Here is a 17,691-nt window from a genome sequence, read left to right as displayed (position 1 = left end):
TCCCATAAGATAGTTTATAAATGCTACTGCACTTTCAAATGTGAAACTTAAGTTTTCATTTAACTTGTTTGTTAACGCAAATATCTTATTGACCACGACAAAGGCGGTTTCAAAATGTTTTTTTTTCCGCATTCTGATGAGGATGTTAATATGTTTTATACAAAGTACAAATAGTACAACAGAGGATGAGAAGATTTGTGTGTCTGTGCGCGTGTATCTAAAATTGCCCTTGGAAATAATATCTAGTTCATCCCTTAACTGAGCTTTTATCAGGATTGCAAGAATTTCACGAGGGAGAGAAAAATTTTATGCCACAACAAAAATTTTAAAAGTATAATTGATGAATATGTGGAAAGGAATGCAATGAGGAGGGAGACAAACATAATGTATTTTATTGTCAAAGGCTTTCACGGTCAGAGTTCATTGGTTCTCGTAGGTTATCCGGGCTGTGTAACCGTGGCCTTGGTATTTTCTGACGTTTCGCCAACAGCTGTGGCCGGCATCTTCGGAGGAGTAACACTGTCGTGTTACTCCTCTGAAGATGCGTGCCACAGCTGCTGGCGAAAAGTCGGGAAAGAAAATATCAAGACCACGGTTACACAGCCCGGATAACCCACAAGAACCAATAATGTATTTTATTGAACTTTGTTATGAATCAGCTATATTGTACCGAATGTATAATTACAATGACAAGTTATTTAACAAGGGCTTGATCCGATTATCTGCTGGGTCGATCTGTGGTGCAAATGGGTCTATCAAGGGCTTCCAACTGTACGCGTGGCCCCAGATTTTGATGGATACTTTTTCTTTTAATAGGGTTGCCAGCTGCAGGTTGGAGACACCTGGAGATTTTGGGGTGGAGTCTGAGGAGGGCAGCATTTGGGAAGGGACTTCGGTGGGGTATAATGCCGTAGACTCCACCTTCCAAAACGGCCATTTCCTCCAGGCGAACTGACCCGTCACCTGGAGAGCAGTTGTAATCCCGCGAGATCTCCACGGGAGATCCCGTTCGTGTCGCGACACGCTCCGCGCGGTGCTAAATCGCGGAATACTATTTACTCGTCCTCCAAGTATTATAATTCCCCAGAGCGGAGCGCTGCCCTCGCGCCCGCCTCCCCTGTGCGAGTTTGCGGTAGGCCTCAATCTAGGAAGGCGCGAGGCCTGGCCGGGCCTCCTGGGCCTCGCTCGCTAGGCCCAAGCCTGGCGCTCCTTCGGACGAGGAGAGACGCGTTTCCTGCAGGGGGCGGGGACCCCGAGCAGGGGCCGGCGGGGAGAAGCGCGGCGGGCAGCGCCGTCCGCGATGCAGCCTGAACGCGGCGGCCGGTCCCGAAGGGGAGGCGGCCAGCCCAACCCGAGGGGGCCAAGCGGTCGGAACAGGCAGGCGGAAGGGGCCGGGGGCCGCGGCCGAGGAACAGGCGGAGGAGGCCGCGGCAGGCCAGACTCTCGCGGCAGAGGAGCCGCGCCGCCTTCCTCCGCTCCTCGTTATGACGAGCCGGTAAGACAGAAGGCCGCCCTCCCCTTTTCGAGGCGGAGCTGAGCGGCGTTTCTTTTGCACGCCCGCCCCTTCCTCCGCCGAGGCATCGTGGTTATTTGGCACTCCTGTCTGGGCGCGTTACACTCTTCGAGGTTTGGAGTCTTTGACGCGCACGCGTGTGAATAATTGCCCATTGGAATTACGTTGTCTGAATCCAGGCTTTCTCTCCCCCCCCCCCCACTAATCCAGATCCTAATATGTATGTTCTTGGAAGTCACCAAGGGCGAAAACGCACGGGCGCTTGAGCCTCCTTTCTTCCCTGTTCCAGCCAGGATCGAACGCACGGCCGTGCGTTCGATCCTGGCTGGAACAGGGAAGAACGGCCGTGCGTTCGATCCTGGCTGGAACAGGGAAGAAAGGAGGCTCAAGCGCCCGTGCGTTTTACATAAGTATTCTTACGACAGTGGTTCTCAACCTTGTTGTTTTTTTTGCCCCATTTCCCCCCTTTCACCATTGTTCAGAATATAACAAAGAATATAACAATATGGGCAAAGTGCCCTGACCATGTGTAGAGTATTTTTCTTTTGTAAAGGGATAAGGGAATATTTCCTTTCTTTCTTGGAGACTGGGTAGGCATGCTATGGAAATGTGTCCTGTGCCTCATCCTGCCTGAGAAGCTGTAAGTGGTGCATTGCCTGAGAAGGAAGTGCCAGTCGTTGTACGCTAATTTGGGTTTGCTGGCTTACCTGCTTGGCAGATGAAAGATTCATGCTGTCTTGCAACATGTACCCTGTAAAATGGTATCAATATGATAATGTAGCAAGAATGGATTGGCGCCGAGAACAGGCAGTCTTCACATCAGGTGCTTTGTGCTGCAAATGCAGCCATCAGCGGTGTATGATGCCTTATAAAATATGTGTATGCTCTTATTTACTCGTTAACAGCCATTTATTTATTTTTTTGGCTTTGCAGCTTTCCGTTCTGATAACTGGAGAGGGGAGTAAAATGCTAAACAGGTAGCACCCTTATATGTTTACATAAGAAAAGCCATGCTGGATCAGACCAAGGCCCATCAAGTCCAGCAGTCTGTTCACACAGTGGCCAACAAGGTGCCTCTAGGAAGCCCACAAGCAAGATGACTGCAGCAGCATTATCCTGCCTGTGTTCCACATCACCTAATATCATAGGCATGTTCTAACTAGTGTACCTTTTAAATTCAAGTCATTATATCTAATTCTGAATTAGGCCCTAGAGTGTGGCTCAAAAAAAGCTACACAATGGGGTAAAGGGACAGATAGATTTTTAACAACAACAAAAAATTGAAATCTAAAAAACAAAAACAACATACATTGAGGGGTTTCCCTTCAAAGAACAGAGGCCATGTCTGTAGCTTTAAGAGACAGGTACTCTTTAGATCGCATTGAGATCACACAAGTAGGTTCTAAGATCTTGGTTGCCATTTTGGGGGGTTACAAAGTAACCACAACAATGCTGCTGAGTCCAGGGTTGTCAGCTCCAGGTTGGGAAGCCTGAGGAGGGTGGGATTTGGGAGGGAAGGGACTTCAATGGAGTTTAATGCCATAGAGTCCACCTTTTGCTCCAGGTGAAACTGATCTCTGTCACTGGAGATCAGTTGTACTAGCTGGAGATCTCCAGTCCCCCCACCTGGCAACCCTACTGCTGAGCCTTCCAAGACTTAGTTTCTGTCAGTCAAAAAGGCAAAAAAAAAAAAAAAAATGGTAGGGATGGAAGGAAGAAGGGAAGGATGTAAAGCTGGAAGGAGGGAGCAGGTAGATTTGCTTTCTCTGAAGGGAGACAAGGAAGAAGGGAGGAGGAAGGGCTGCTGTGGGAGGGTAAGATGAAATATTTAGGGAGGGGGTACAGGGGGAAAATGAGATGTCCCCTGCACTTTAAATATATATATATAAGCCAAACTGTATGTGACCCTGGGAGTTCTGTAAATGGAGCTCCTAGCATTTTGTCCTCCTAAGTAGGATGGGCATGAACCCCACAGTTTAGATTGGGACCATGGCATGAGGGAAGGGAGTGGGGTTAAACCTTCCCCCCACCTTTAGCATTTGACCTGAGTTGAAACAGCTCCTCAGGGCTGCTATTTGCTCTGCTGGGGAATCACAGAGATACTGATATGGGTACTTCATATGTTTGCACCAGTGAGGAAAATCATGGCTCTTTGGGGTGTTTAAACTTTCCAAGCAAAGTATGGCTCCAGTGGCTCAGTGTAATTAAGAGTGCTGATAATCTTTCTAGCCCTACATGGACCACACTGTTCAGTACCATGTTCAATACCAACACTTCAGCAGGCGTTAGTCAGGTGCCTTGGGGAGCTCACAAGCAGAGTAGGGAGGCCTCTATCTGAAAATTGTCCTCAGACCCTTGTATTTACTGGTGTATTTGCTTGCTGACCATCAGATGAGGTTCTGTTCTGTTGATAGACCTATCCTCCATGCATGTATTTAATCTAAAATAATATAATAAAGGTGCAGCCTCCTTCATTCCCTGGGGGAGATGTTGCAATGGATTAAAATTGGCAAATGCAGCAACAAGAGACTTGCCACAGGCAGCTGTGACTGCATTCATTAAAATTAGAAATGACGAGATAATATTCTACTGGCATGTAACACATATTACTTTTTTATTTGTATTTATCACAAATATTTCACAGGAGCTGATTGGAAGATATTTAAGGATGACGCACGTAGCCTTTGATTAGCACTACCAGTGTTTAGAATGCGACCTTAAATGTTCTGTCTAAATTAAGGAGTATATGTAACTTATTTTAAGGGACACCCCTTATTTCAAAATATTACAATATTAGATGTTCTTTCCCCCCAGACATTATAGTTTGAACTGACAAACCCTGAATTAAGAAATGTACATACAGTTTTGTCCATGCCAACTTTATGGCGACCCTGTAGGGGTTTCAGGGCAAGAGACATTCAGAGGTGGTGTGCCATTGCCTGCCTGTGTGTAGAGACCCTGGTATTCCTTGGTGGTCTCCCATCCAAATACTAACCTGGGCTGACCCTGCTTAGCAGCCAAGATCTGACCGCACTGGGCTATCCAGGTCAGGGCTGTTTCCAGTTACTCATTACACCAAAATTATATATTTTGATTTTGATTAGTTGCTTTGTTTGCTGTGATCAGTAAAGTGGCTCTTAAATTATCATTGCTGTTTTTGTTGCTTCACAATACAGAACAGAAATGGAAATTATTTTATAAATATGTTGAGACTTAAAGTTAATAAAGATGAAACAATAAAGTAGATACTAATTAACGGTAATGACATTTTAAGTATAAAGTTAGATAACCATTCCGGTTGTAGAGATACTACATAAGCTAAATAGATATAATAGGTGAACACTTGCCAATTATATTGTATGCTCAATTCTCCTGAATGTTTTTCTTTTCTTTTCTGTTTTACAACTTGGGCAATTATTGGATTGGGGTGGGGGAAGACATTGAAAAGCAGGACAATGTAGTCTGCTCATTCTGCTCTTAAATCTATGTTTTTTCAATTTTCTGCTGGGTATCCTTATATTTTCTCTTTCCCCCCTTTTTTCCTCTGTACCCTTTATTATAAAATAAAAAACATTACAAAAGAAAAGAGAACAAACCGAAGATAGGTTCCTGCCCTGAAGAACTTGTAGCCTAAAGGAATTCAAAATGGGTACTGCATGGGTGAGAGGCAATTGGGGGTGGGACTGAGGAAGGGTACAATTTCTCTATAAAAATGAGAGATTCTAGGATTTAAGTTTGCCTGGCAGTATGTTATCTGCCTTTGAAGTCCTTCTTGTTTCTTCGAAACCTGTGGGAATAGGCTGCACTTTCTTAGCGATAGGAGAAGGCATTCTGCACACTCTCAATCATATTTCTGTAGCATGGCTTCATAGTCCACAGAGACAGATTCCATGCTCGACTGTGCCACAAACTAAACCCAGAATGCAAGTCTTGTAATCTGACTTGTAAAATTAGTGGTGACAAAGGCAGAGCCAGTAGTTTGGATCCTGCCAAACTCTTCTGCAGATGGAAAGATTTCTGTCAAAAGAGCAAAACTTTCCTACCTTCAGTACTGCTCTTGGGGTTTGGGGGCCCCTAGGAACAGCAGGAGGGGGAAATTGGAGGTCTGTAGCAGGAGCCCTGGCCCTTCCATCAGTGGAAATGCTCTGTGGGATCCAACTCTATATATGCATATCTCCTTTAGGAAGGTGTATTCATACCTCTGACAGCTTAATACATTGCTTTCAACCACTCCTTTCACATTTGCTAATTTTTGTGTAAGTTTCAGCATTGTAAGCTAATAGCTGCAATAATATTTCTGAACAAATCTGTTAAAGACGCCCTGCTTGTGTCACAAAAAATGGACATGTGGTTTTGTCACACGTGGTGTATGTTCATGCTCATTCTTTGTCCTACACAAAAATGTTATGTGTCTGGGAAAGCAACAGCAATTTTTTGTATGTGAAGTGGCCCTTTGATGAACATTTGCAATAGCAGTCTGTGTCCACTGAGTGGCTCAGTGTTCTGTAGGATGCGTTCAGTAGGAAGTATCCATGCACCACACATTTCCCCCCTTGATCTGAATGAAATTATTCTGTTAGGTGCTGGGTTTAACAATGTTGGTGGGCCAATGTGGTTGTGTATCAGTGGCTGATTTTTGGTTCATGAACAGGCAGATTGCATATACTGATGTCACAGTATATTTTGACTTCAGCATCACATCTGAAATATGTCGAAGGATATTTTTAAATAGAAGCATACATTTAAATAGAAGTTTTTATAAAATTCTGGACTATTCTGTTAGCTAGGTCCTCAGTTCTATCTTAACATCCCTTACGTCTGTGAATGTTTGGTAACTACAAACTGTTTTTATTTTAATGTAAAGACAAAGAGATGTCCATGTAATTATATTGAGAATGAAACTATTGCTGGTGCTGTTCTAGCAACTGTAGCCTATTATGGATGTAGTTGTAATAGCCTATATAATTTCTGCGCTTATCCATAGATGTGCATAGGAGGTCTTTGACTGTGAATTCTTTGGCTTCTTGGCTACACATAGAAGACCACACCAATGCACTTGGTGTTGTCTTGCAAGGCTGGTCATTCCCTGGTTTTGTGCTTATGTACACTGATGCGGATTCAAGTTGCCTCTCTCCTGCTTCACCCATATTGAAAGGGATGTAGAAATTAATATTTTCACTGCCATGATTGTAAGTTGTAGAAATTAATATTTTCACTGCCATGATTGTAAGTTGGTTGTATTCACTGATCTTATGTGTGCCCTGAAGCATTTCCTCCTTGTTTATTATGGGTTTCTGCTTATTTACACCTTCATCTGGAGGGCCCCAGTGGGCCAATCTTGTCAGATCTTGGCTGCTAAGCAGGGTTGGCCCTGGTTTGTGCTTGGATGGGAGACCACCAAAGAATCCCAGGGTTGCTATGCAGACCACCTCTGCTGGTCCCTGTGGGCTTGCTATAAGCCAGTTGCGACATGATGGCACTTTCCACCACCACCGATTTCCAGGACCAGAGATCTGTACTTCTGTTTTATTCCCCCAGTGTTGCCAATGTTTGGGATAATACATTGTTTTCTACTTAGGTCCACTTTCAGATTATGAGAACTGACTTGCTGGTGTTATAAGAGCTAACTTCTTGCACTTGAGTACATTGAATTGTATGCTGCAAAGTCTGAACAGGACCTTTTTATGTAGAAAGCTATTGAAGATAATATGTCTGATATTTTAATATCTTGTCTATGTTGGCATTTCTGTCTTTAATATTATGCCCGTAATTGTGAGAAAGCTGGGCTAAATCTGTAAAGATGGTGTCAAATTAAATTAATACCATATTCCTGTCATTCTCATTGACTGGCCTCATTGCTGTGCAGATGAAAGATTAAATAAAATTATCATGTGGAGAAAAGATTTGAGTATAACTGTAATTACCAGAAAACAGAAATGAGTATTTCATCAAACTTATTTTGACGTGCATGTTTATGAACATACTTGCTTGGCAAAAATACATATATTTTCTTTCATAGCCAATTAGAAATGAATATTTTGATTTGGCAGTAAGCCGTTATACAAGGTTGTGATGAGGTACCGGTACCAGTTGCTAAATCACAGAATTAAATGTTTTTGATCGATTGAAAGTCAGTGAGTTAGATAAAGAAATGATCTTCTGTTTTCTGAACAGTTGGAACACTGTGTGATTACAATGGCGAGAAGAAGTTTCCTGGTCAGCTTCCATCTTGGAAAAAGCCAGTTGCTTGGGGCGGTGGGGGGGAGAGCCCATTAGGACTGCCAGTCTCCAGGTGGGAACTGGGGATCCCCTGGAATTACAGCTCATCTCCAGGCTCAGAGTTCTGTACCTCTGGAGAAAATGGCTGCTTTGGAGGGTGGGCTCTATGGTATTGTACCCCACTGAGGTCCCTGTCCTCCCAAGGCTCCAACCCCAAATCTCCAGGAATTCCCAATCTGGCAACCCTACCCCCACCCCCCACTGGTGGCCAGGGGGGACCTGGCAACCCTAGAGTCCATCAGTGCAATAACATGAACGTACCGTTTGCTAATTACGTTGTTGTTTCTGCTATTTTAATGCTGATTTTAAGGTTTTAATTCTGTAAACCTTGAGGGTGTAGCATGTTCAAATGCTAGGTATAAATCATACAAATGAATAAATAGTGAAAGAGATGCATACTCCCCTTTCCCGTTTTCCTAATTACTGTGCAACCTACCTTCTTATGAAGAGTAATGTATACCAAGTTTTTATCATCTTTCAGAAATCCCATATGGCCTTCCTGTTGAGGATGGCTTTAGTCTTTCTGATTTTAAAATGGCAATTGAACATTTCCTTGACTTGCTTTTCTTTAAACTGTTGTTATTGACTTCTGGGCCCTAGGATTAGGATAGGGAGGGGGAAAGCTGAAGATATAAATAAAGCCACTATGGGGTAAACAGCCTTGGGATGGTTACCATGGCCACAGAAGGGATAAGAAAAAGAAAACGCTGTTCTTTATGCATGTAGCTACTATTACACTGATCTGTATTGTAGATCAGAGTGAATGTAAACAGACCAAATTAAAAGGATAAATGCTACCTTTTATTATGTAGCTTATTAAAGCATATATCAGAAATAACTGTTCATATATTTATTATAATATCCTACTAACAAGCTGTAGGAATAATCCTCATTACGATAAAACAGAGCAACATGTCTTAATGTTAGGGTTGCCAGTAGGGTTGCCAGGTCCTTTTTCGCTACCGGCGGGAGGTTTGGGGGTGGAGCCTGAGTAGGGTGGAGTTTGGGGAGGGACTTCAATGCCGTAGAGTCCAATTGCCAAAGTGGCCATTTTCTCCAGGTGTGCTAATCTCTATTGGCTGGAGATCAGTTGTAATAGCAGGAGATCTCCAGCTACGTCCTGGAGGTTGGCAACCCTACTCAATGTATATCTAAATCCTTAGTGCTGGACCTTTATTTATTTGTCTGTCAAGTCACCGCTAATTTATGGCGATCCCCCCGTAGGGTTTTCAAGGCAAGAGATGTAGGAAGGTGGTTTGCCATTGCCTGCCTCTGAGTCACCCTGGTATTCCCTGGAGGTCTCCCATCCAAATACTAGCTTGGGTCAGGGCTGAGAGTGTGTGACTGGTCCAAGGCCACCCAGCAAGCTTCCATGGGGTGAGTGGGGTTTTGAACCTGGAGCTCCCAGATCCTAGTTTGTCACCTTAACCACTACACCATGCTGGCTCTATGGACCTTGATAGCATGGGCTAAATTTGTTCCAGAGACTGCTTGCCACTGACCTATAGCATGAGTGCTGGCCTTCTCAGTCTGCTGCCTGGGAAATTCCTAGAGATTTGGGTGCAGTGCCTGGCAAAGCTGGAGTTGGGGAGGGGTTGAAGCTCAGTGAGCATGGGATGCTGTAGAATCCACCCTCTGAAGCTGCTATTTCCTCTGAGGAGCTCTGTATTCTGGAGATCAGCTGTAAACCCAGAGCCCCAGGCCCCACCTGGAGGTTGGCAACCCTAATTAGTGAGCAGAATAAGAAAATATAGCTAACTAAACAAGGAGAATTGGAGCTGAAATTTGAAATCACCAGTGCCCTCCCAACTCAGATCCTGCAGAATTAGTTCATTATCCTCTTCTTCAATAGCAGGAGATTAAGGCCCCTTTCTTACTAGGAGTCACAAGAGTGTGGAAGTAGCTTTCCTTCACTGAGAATTTTCTGCAAACAGTTGTGTAGCTTGATCTATCAGCATGAATGTACCAGCAGTTCATCAGTCAGTTCCCTAGGAAATTTGATTTTGATTTTTGGTCTTAAAAAGGGTTTTGTTTACACAACCCTGGTTGATGTTCTCTCATTCTGATTGGAGCCTAGGTATCTTTTTGTTTATTTATTTTGATGCCATGGTATGTATGTGCTGCAGGCTTCCATGAGTGGTCTTGATATTTTTCATGGGGAGCAGGTGCTGTTGCTGTAAGAAATGTAAAAGGTAGGATCTTGTAGTAAAGAGATTGGAAAGTATATATTAGGTAGTTGTGCTAGATGTAAACAGACAAGTGTACTTAAAGAATTAGGAAATATTGGGTCAGGGTGCTATTTTTACATGTCCCTTTGTATTTCATTTCTTAGACGCTCTGCACCACATTAATAAATTAATTTCTCAACCAAGTTGACTTTATGCCTAAACATTATTTTCCATTTTGAGCATCACATATTGGGAAATTGCCTGATTTGATTTCTCTGAGCAGAGGTTTGAGTCCCTCAGCTATAGCTGAGCTCTGCCTGTTTAAGGAAAGCTACAAAAACGGGGCAAGAGTGTTGCTGTGCCTACTGTCTTCCCACTGAGCATCTGTTAGGGTTGACGGTCCGGAGGTAACACAGGAAACAAGCATTCAGGAATTGGAAGGCTGAAGCTCAAACTATATGTAACGGTGCCAGATGCATTTGTGTTTGCCAGTGTACTATACAAGCTTGAGGTGAGTGTCCTGAGTTTTAAAGAAATATACACGCGCAACTGGGCAATGCAAACTCCTTCTCCCTTCCTTATGGATTACCTTCCCATAACCTGGTACCTAAGCACTGTTCTCCCAGCTGAGCTCTGATATTGGAAGTTAGCTCTGATGGGGAGAAACATGCATGGCTAGGGTTGCCAGGTCCCTCTTTGCCACTGGTGGGAGGTTTTTGGGGCGGAGCCTGAGGAAGGTGGGGTTTGGAGAGGGAAGGGACTTCAATGCCATAGAGTCCAATTGCTAAAGCGGCTGTTTTCTCCAGGTGAACTGATCTCTACCGGCTGGAGATCAGTTGTAATGGCAGGAGATCTCCAGCTAGTACCTGGAGGTTGGCAACTCTATGCTTGGCAGGCAAGCTACTGGCCGATACAGGGGAGGGTTCAAGTACTCTAAACTGTTTACACTTTTTTGCTCTAGAAGTTTGATATTCACCTTCATGTTTTAACCTCTACCTGCCCCAATCATACATAAATATGCTATCATTTGTAATTTGCTGCCATAATTTGTAATTTGAGCTCAAGAGTTGATAAATTGTTCAGTCTGAGGAACCAGGTCAGAGTCAGCAGCTCCGTAAGGCCAGGCCCAGGCCAAATGGTCTTTAACGTCGCCAGACTTCTAGGAAAGGTAGCCAGCCTGTAGCTATTGACCAGTCATTTTCCTAGCAAAGATATGAGTAGGATTTTGGCTTTTTTCCATAGGGACAATGTTCTGTATTCTAGGAGGAGAGATGCTGCTGGGGTGAGAGCTGTAGACAGGCACAACACTGTACTTCACCCATTTTCCGTATCTTCCAGTCCGTATATTTGTCCTCATCTGCTGTAGTGAGCAGAACAGTTGCAAAATTGTGTTGGTGGTGGAAAGTGATTTGTGGTGACTCTGTAGGGGTTTAAAGGCAGGAGACTTTCGGAAGTGGTTTGCCGTTGCCTGCCTCTATGTGGGCTGAGAGATTTCTCAGAGAACTGTGACTGGCCCAAGGTCACCCAGCAGGCTTCATGTTGAGGAGTGGGGAATCGAACCCGGTTCTCCAGATTAGAGTCTGTCACTCTTAACCACTACACCACTCCGGCTCTGTACAGTTATAAGCACTAACTTTAAAGGAAACGAAGCCTTTCATTGTATTTAAAAATGTCTTAATTCTGCTGCAAACCCCGGGTGCTGCATCCATCCAGATGAGCTCCTGAATGCTGGATGATTGGGATTGTAAAACTACTGGAAATAGAGATCTTTTGTCAAAAATTAAGGGATAGGAGAACAGCCTTTTTTATGAGATGGAATTTCGTACTGCTGGCTTGCAACTTGGTGATTCTCCACTAAATAGTTTGGATAGGAGAGAGCTGTAGCTTCTCAACTGTTTTTTGTCCTCTCATCTTTTAATCTGCTCTGCTCCTTCATGTGCTATAGTGAGCAGGACTCCATCTGTGCTGGATAGAAAATAATGGAAGGGGAGGGAACGGGCAATCCTTTTATCCATCTTCCTCCACACTTTCCAAATGACAACCTGGAATCCTGCAGTAGGCAAGGGAAGTGATGGAAGCAACTGAAGGAAACTCCACAGCTTCCTACATGCCCTTGTTCATTGGCAAACTTGAAAGAAAGAATCTCTAGCTTGCAATCTCATCAGGCTGTTTGGTAATGTTTAATGTTACATCTTACTTACATCTTACTTGGGTCTCAAGGCTGCATATGCATGATAGAATTGCAACACTGCTTATGGCCCTCTGGTTTATGGTCAGCATGTCATGGGCAAGTTTTAAAAGAAGAAGAGTTGGTTTTTATATGCCGACTTTCTCTGCCACTTAAGGAAGAATCAAAGCAGCTTACAATCCCCTCCCTCTCCCCACAACAGACACCCTGTGCGGTAGGTGGGGCTGTGAAAGTATGACTAGCCCAAGGTCACCTAGCTGGCTTCATGTGGAGGAGTGGGGAAACCAATCCAGTTCACCAGATTAGTGTCCACTGCTCATGTGGAGGAGTGGGGAATAAAACCCGGTTCTCCAAATTAGAGTCCACCACTGCAAACCACCACTTTTAACCACTATACCACACTGGCTCTCCTATTATCAATCTATGAGGGTGGCATAGGTATACCTTTTTGAATACTCATTTTAGCAGATTATCATCCAAGGATGTGTGTTCTAAACTCCACTTGTTGATTTACTGCACTTAGCACTCTGTGTATTCTTGCCTACTGAGTTTTTGTCACTGAATGACATATCAGGCATGCTTGTGAGTACTCCTCCAAGGAAGCAGTACCTTCTTTTAAATAAATGGTGGCTCCTATTTTGTTCACTTTTGTGTGGTGGAGAAACAAGCTTCAAATGGATACTTGTTCTCATTCTTTTGTTATTCTTATTGGATAGTTTTGTTGTTTAATTTACATAAGATACCCAATCAACATACATTAGTATCTGCCATTGGCAACCCAAATTGTACTGTTCATTCCATTTTATACTGTGCCTTCTCTCTGCTGCAATATCTGGCAACAGCCACATCAAAAACCAATGCAGTCTAACCCTAGGTAAGTCTGAAGGAAGCATAAAATGTAGAAGTTGCTATGGTAGTATAACCTAAGCAATGGTCATCGGCTCTGAAATCCATCAAAAATTCAATGGCAGATTTTCAACTAAGATTAATTCAGCAAAAGATAATATTTAGATTACATTGACATATAGTCAAATCCTTCAAACATGGAACTTGACTGATCAGTGCTGGAGATATAATACACCACAAACAAACCTACAATATCTATTTTGACTTTGCCCTCTGATCACAACATTCTGGCATGAAGTGGAAAGATAGATTAACCCGATTCTGTCAACCTGCATAAGTTTCTTTTTCAACCATTGCATTTTAGGATATATTCCTGCAGTTTGGATCCTTCCAAATTAATGAAAAATAGATGTTGAGAGAGACTCTAGTTGCTAGACTTCTATAAGTAGCTAGACTTCAATGCTGGAAGTCTACGGAAACTTATTCAATAAAATATCAGACTGAGGACTTATCGTTTCTGGCAATACAGTAAAATAATATTTATAATCGATAGCAAAAGCCTAGGAAAATATAAAGGGATTTAGAAGAAATTGTAGAATTTATTCAAGAAGAGGTCAAAGCAACTGCACAATGGCGTTAGACTGCAGTTCTGGTTAGTCATACACTCTTCCTTCCTAACCTATCTTTCTTTCTGTTCCTCCTCTGCTCATTCTGTTCATTCCCTTTCTATGAATGAACACTGAGACAGGATAGACCAGTGAAGAATGAGAATCATAGGGCTAGAGTGGATATCAGGTATGGATTTGGGGTATGTAACAGATGCTTCATTTTATTACTATTTTGAGCATTAATAACATGCAAATAGAGAAAAAGTAAATTTAACCAACTTTAATATGATTGCAGTCTTATGCACACTTAACATGGACATAAGCCACATTGAAAAACATGGGATAGACTTCTGAGTAAACAAGCACAGGGTTGCCCTGCCAGTCTTATGAATAAGATTTCGCTTATTTATAATGTAATATGTCATTGTGAATGTCAATGCCAATGTTGTTATTGTTGTTATTATCTTTGCATGGGTATGGACCAGTCGTACCTCTTTCAGCGGATGCCCCATTTGGCCCTGACCTGTGTTTAGTCACCATTGCTCTAAGTATTTTGAGTTAAAATGTATTTGTATGCCTTGGGGGGGGAGGAGAAGCTCTGTTAAACAAATGACGTATATTTTGTTAAGGATGAAGGAAATAATAGGATTCAGTATTGGTGGTTTGTGATTGAAACATTTTCTGTTCTAATGCAGAAATACTTAAAACTAAAGTAATGTCTGAACTAGTACAGTGTGAAGTACATAAGGTGTTGGATTGAGCCCTCAACATAATGTGGACTATCATTCTAAAATAATGAAATTATCCTTTATCTTATTCCTTAAAAACCAGTTGTTGTTTGGTTTCCTTCTGACTGCTAATAACATTTATTTAAAAGTTAACATTTTCTGTGTCTGGATTAGACATAAATATGATTGACTAAGTACTTAGTCAGTAATGGTACTAGTGGTATAGTCTTTCAGAAGCAGTATTTCATGGATTTCCTTGGGAACGGAAAACCAAAGTAACCAACATTGGCGGTTAATCCTGGACGTACATCTAAGACATATATCTTTAAAAAATTTAAATAGTTGGTGGCAATGAAACCCAGGGGTATGACATTGGCTTTCACAGTGGAAGAGCCAATTTCCATTCTAAAATATATGTTGTAATTAATTATCAGTGGTAAAAGAAGCGTCAGTAGAGGAGTAGAGCAAGTGTTGAAGCTGCTTTAATTTCCCACCTCTGATAAGACCGCTGTGTTAGGAAATATGGGGTTAAATGGGAATAATTAAATCCCTTTTGACCCACACACTCTGTCTCACTCCCTCAGTCTCCTTTGTGCCATACAGCTGGATAGGCTCGCCTCTGTTCTGATGAAGAAGAACGAAAGAGCTTTGAGGTTGCTTGGCAACTGCCAAGCATACGTCAGAACTTGAAAACCAGAAAGCCATCTTGCCGTTCAATTTTTTCCTTCTTTTTGCTTTGTGAAAAAAAAAAGCAATGTTACTGTCATTATTGCTGTGGTGGCTGGTGGGAGTCTAGCTCTTGACCTCTTTAATTTTGTTCAAGGCTGTAAGTCTATGCGTACTTACATGGGAGTAAGCCCCATTGAACTCAAGGAAATATCATCCCAAGTAAATCTTCACAGTATTTATTTTATATCCTATTTGTTGTGCATGTATTTGGGAAATCTTTGAGACTCCTCACATGAATAAACTGAGTGATCAGTAATTAAATGATTGGGAGAAAATATTTTTCAAATATGCTCTTGCTCCATGGTAAAACAATATAATGCTGCGAACGAGGAAAAGGCCTGCTTCCAGTGATGAGGTGATGCATGTAGAGCCTTGCGTTACCCTGTCAGATTCCATACTTGTCAGCTTTCTTTGGTGTACCCATAAGTACTTTGCAGGACTCATTCCTGCTCGGTCCTGCCTTCCTGCTGTTCTTGTGTCTCTCTGCATTGGTGTATTGCAGTGGTGACAGAGATGCTTATCCTAAAGGTACCGAGAGTGAATAGTTAATTTCTTCAGCTGCGTGTAACTGCATTGCCAGTACACAATAACCTCAAACTCCTTTCTTGTTAGAAAAAACTTATAGGTGCTGACAGGAACAGTATTATTGCTTTCCAGCTACATTTATAGTAATCATGTTCTTTTGATGTCACTAGAAGAATTTAGTTGAATTTAAAGAGAATGGGTAGGTCATGTGAAATGACTCACTGGTAGCAAAGAATGACTGTCAGTAATCATACTCTTTCTCTTTGGTAGAAATCCTGGATTGCTTTTGTGGTGATTAACAACCGCTTCTCCCCCCCCCCTCGAATTGTCATGTCATTTATCTTCATATCGCTACCTGGTGTTTCTTTTGTTGTCCTAATGAAGCATTACTTCAGTTTTTCCTACAAACCTCAATCCAGAAGTTTTGTATGTAAAATCTTTATGGTTCAGGTATCTTTAAAAAAACATTTCTGTCCCATACTGTAATGTATATAATGTATTTATAGTAATGTACATTAAAAAAGTAATGTATATAAGAACTGCTACGGGTATTGCCCCTGCCCTTTACAGGTATACTTTAAAGCAGGCCAGCTAGACTTCACTGTGAGCCAAAGTGCTCTTGGTCTTTAGCTCTTAGCTGGTGGCTTGTGGGACCCATGGCTGTTGTAGGGGAGGGTACTGCAAACACCACCACCAGCATCTGAGAAATTTGAGGCACACAACAGTTGGCATCAGCAGCAGTTGACTTCCAGAAATTTCAATTTCCTAAAAAAAATCCAGTTTTTCCCCCCCAGGAGGGAAAAGGGTAAAAAGAGGGGGTTTCGTAGGGTTGCCAGGTCCTACCTCTCCTCCGGCGGGAGACTTTTAAGGCACAGCTTGGGATCGCACAGCAACGCTCTTAGTTTGAGTGGCATAAGGCCCCTCGTGAGGCGGGACTTCCGGTTGTAAACCGGAAGTGACCTGCAGCGGCGTGTACATGCGCGCACGTTTGCCCGCCTACCGTCAGCTGGTCAAGGGGCAAAGGGGCAAATTGCTGGGGGTTTGCCCGCCACCACCAGGCACCTGGCAACCCTAGGGTTTTCCCCCTGCAGAATTTAAATTTCTGGAAATTTTACATCCAGGTTAAATGACTTAAACGCTGTTTATGTGAGAGTGCCTTTGAAAACGGTTCAGAAACTTCACTCCAAAATGCGTCAGCCAGGTTATTGTCAGGGGCTGGATACAGTGATCATATCTCCACTGTGTTAAAAGATCTGTATTTTTTGCCAGTCTGTTCCCGGCTCAATTCAAAGTGCTGATTCTTATCTTTAAAGCCATAAATGGTAAGGGGCCAGGGTAGCTGAAGGACCACTTCCTCCCATGTTGTCTGGCCCACTAGTTAAGAGCCTCTTCTGAAGCTTTGTACCTCTGCCTTCAGAGGTGAGGCAGGTGGCAACCAGAGATGGGGCTTTTTCAGTGGTGTGGTCCTCCCTTTTGAACACCCTCTCCTGTGCAGTTTGCCTAGCTTTTTACCCAGCTTTTTATCCAGGCTTTTAACGTACAGGTTTTATCTTTCCAACATTTTATAGTCTGCTTCTGGCCCAATGATCATTTTATCTACATTGCTTTAGTCTGCTTAGTGTGTTTTTTATACTGTTAAGCCCCGGCTTGTTTTAATGCCATTGTATTATTTTTTAATGGTTGGCATTTTAATTGCTTTATTCTCTTAGTTGTAAGCTGCTTTGAGCAGGTTTCTGGAGAGACAGCATATACATTTCCAAATACATAAAGCAAATAATAAATAACAAGGCCAGCATAAGATTAATAGTTAAAAGGCTTGTATAATATACACCCCTAACAGCCCCGTGGCGCAGAGTGGTAAGCTGCAGTACTGCAGTCCAAGCTCTGCTCACGACCTGAGTTCAATCCCAACGGAAGTTGGTTTCAGGTAGCCGACTCAAGGTTCACTCAGCCTTCCATCCTTCCAAGGTCGGTAAAATTAGTACCCAGCTTGTTGGGGGTAAAGGGAAGATGACTGGGGAAGGCACTGGCAAACCACCCCGTAAACAAAGTCTGCCTAGTAAATGTCGGGATATGACGTCACCCCATGGGTCAGGAATGACCCGAT

The 17,691-nt window shown here is 42.9% G+C and overlaps 2 protein-coding genes across 2 annotated transcripts in view; one reads left to right on the top strand and one right to left on the bottom strand.

Moving 5' to 3' along the window:
• The window catches only part of CHRM5 (cholinergic receptor muscarinic 5), a 95,939-nt gene that overhangs the window by 4,867 nt on the left and 73,381 nt on the right, over positions 1-17,691 (bottom strand). The window lies entirely within an intron of this gene.
• AVEN (apoptosis and caspase activation inhibitor) overlaps positions 1,301-17,691 on the top strand; it is a 156,506-nt gene continuing 140,115 nt past the window's right edge. Inside the window, exon 1 of the mRNA XM_056851763.1 lies at positions 1,301-1,495. Within this exon, the coding sequence (XP_056707741.1) occupies positions 1,301-1,495 (195 nt within the window). The remainder of the gene's footprint in view (positions 1,496-17,691) is intronic.

This window comes from Euleptes europaea, chromosome 6, assembly GCF_029931775.1.
Source record: "Euleptes europaea isolate rEulEur1 chromosome 6, rEulEur1.hap1, whole genome shotgun sequence".
In the NCBI taxonomy this organism is placed as follows: Eukaryota; Metazoa; Chordata; class Lepidosauria; order Squamata; family Sphaerodactylidae; genus Euleptes; species Euleptes europaea.
Note: the sequence above shows the minus strand (reverse complement) of the source record. Positions and strands in the feature narration are given on the sequence as shown.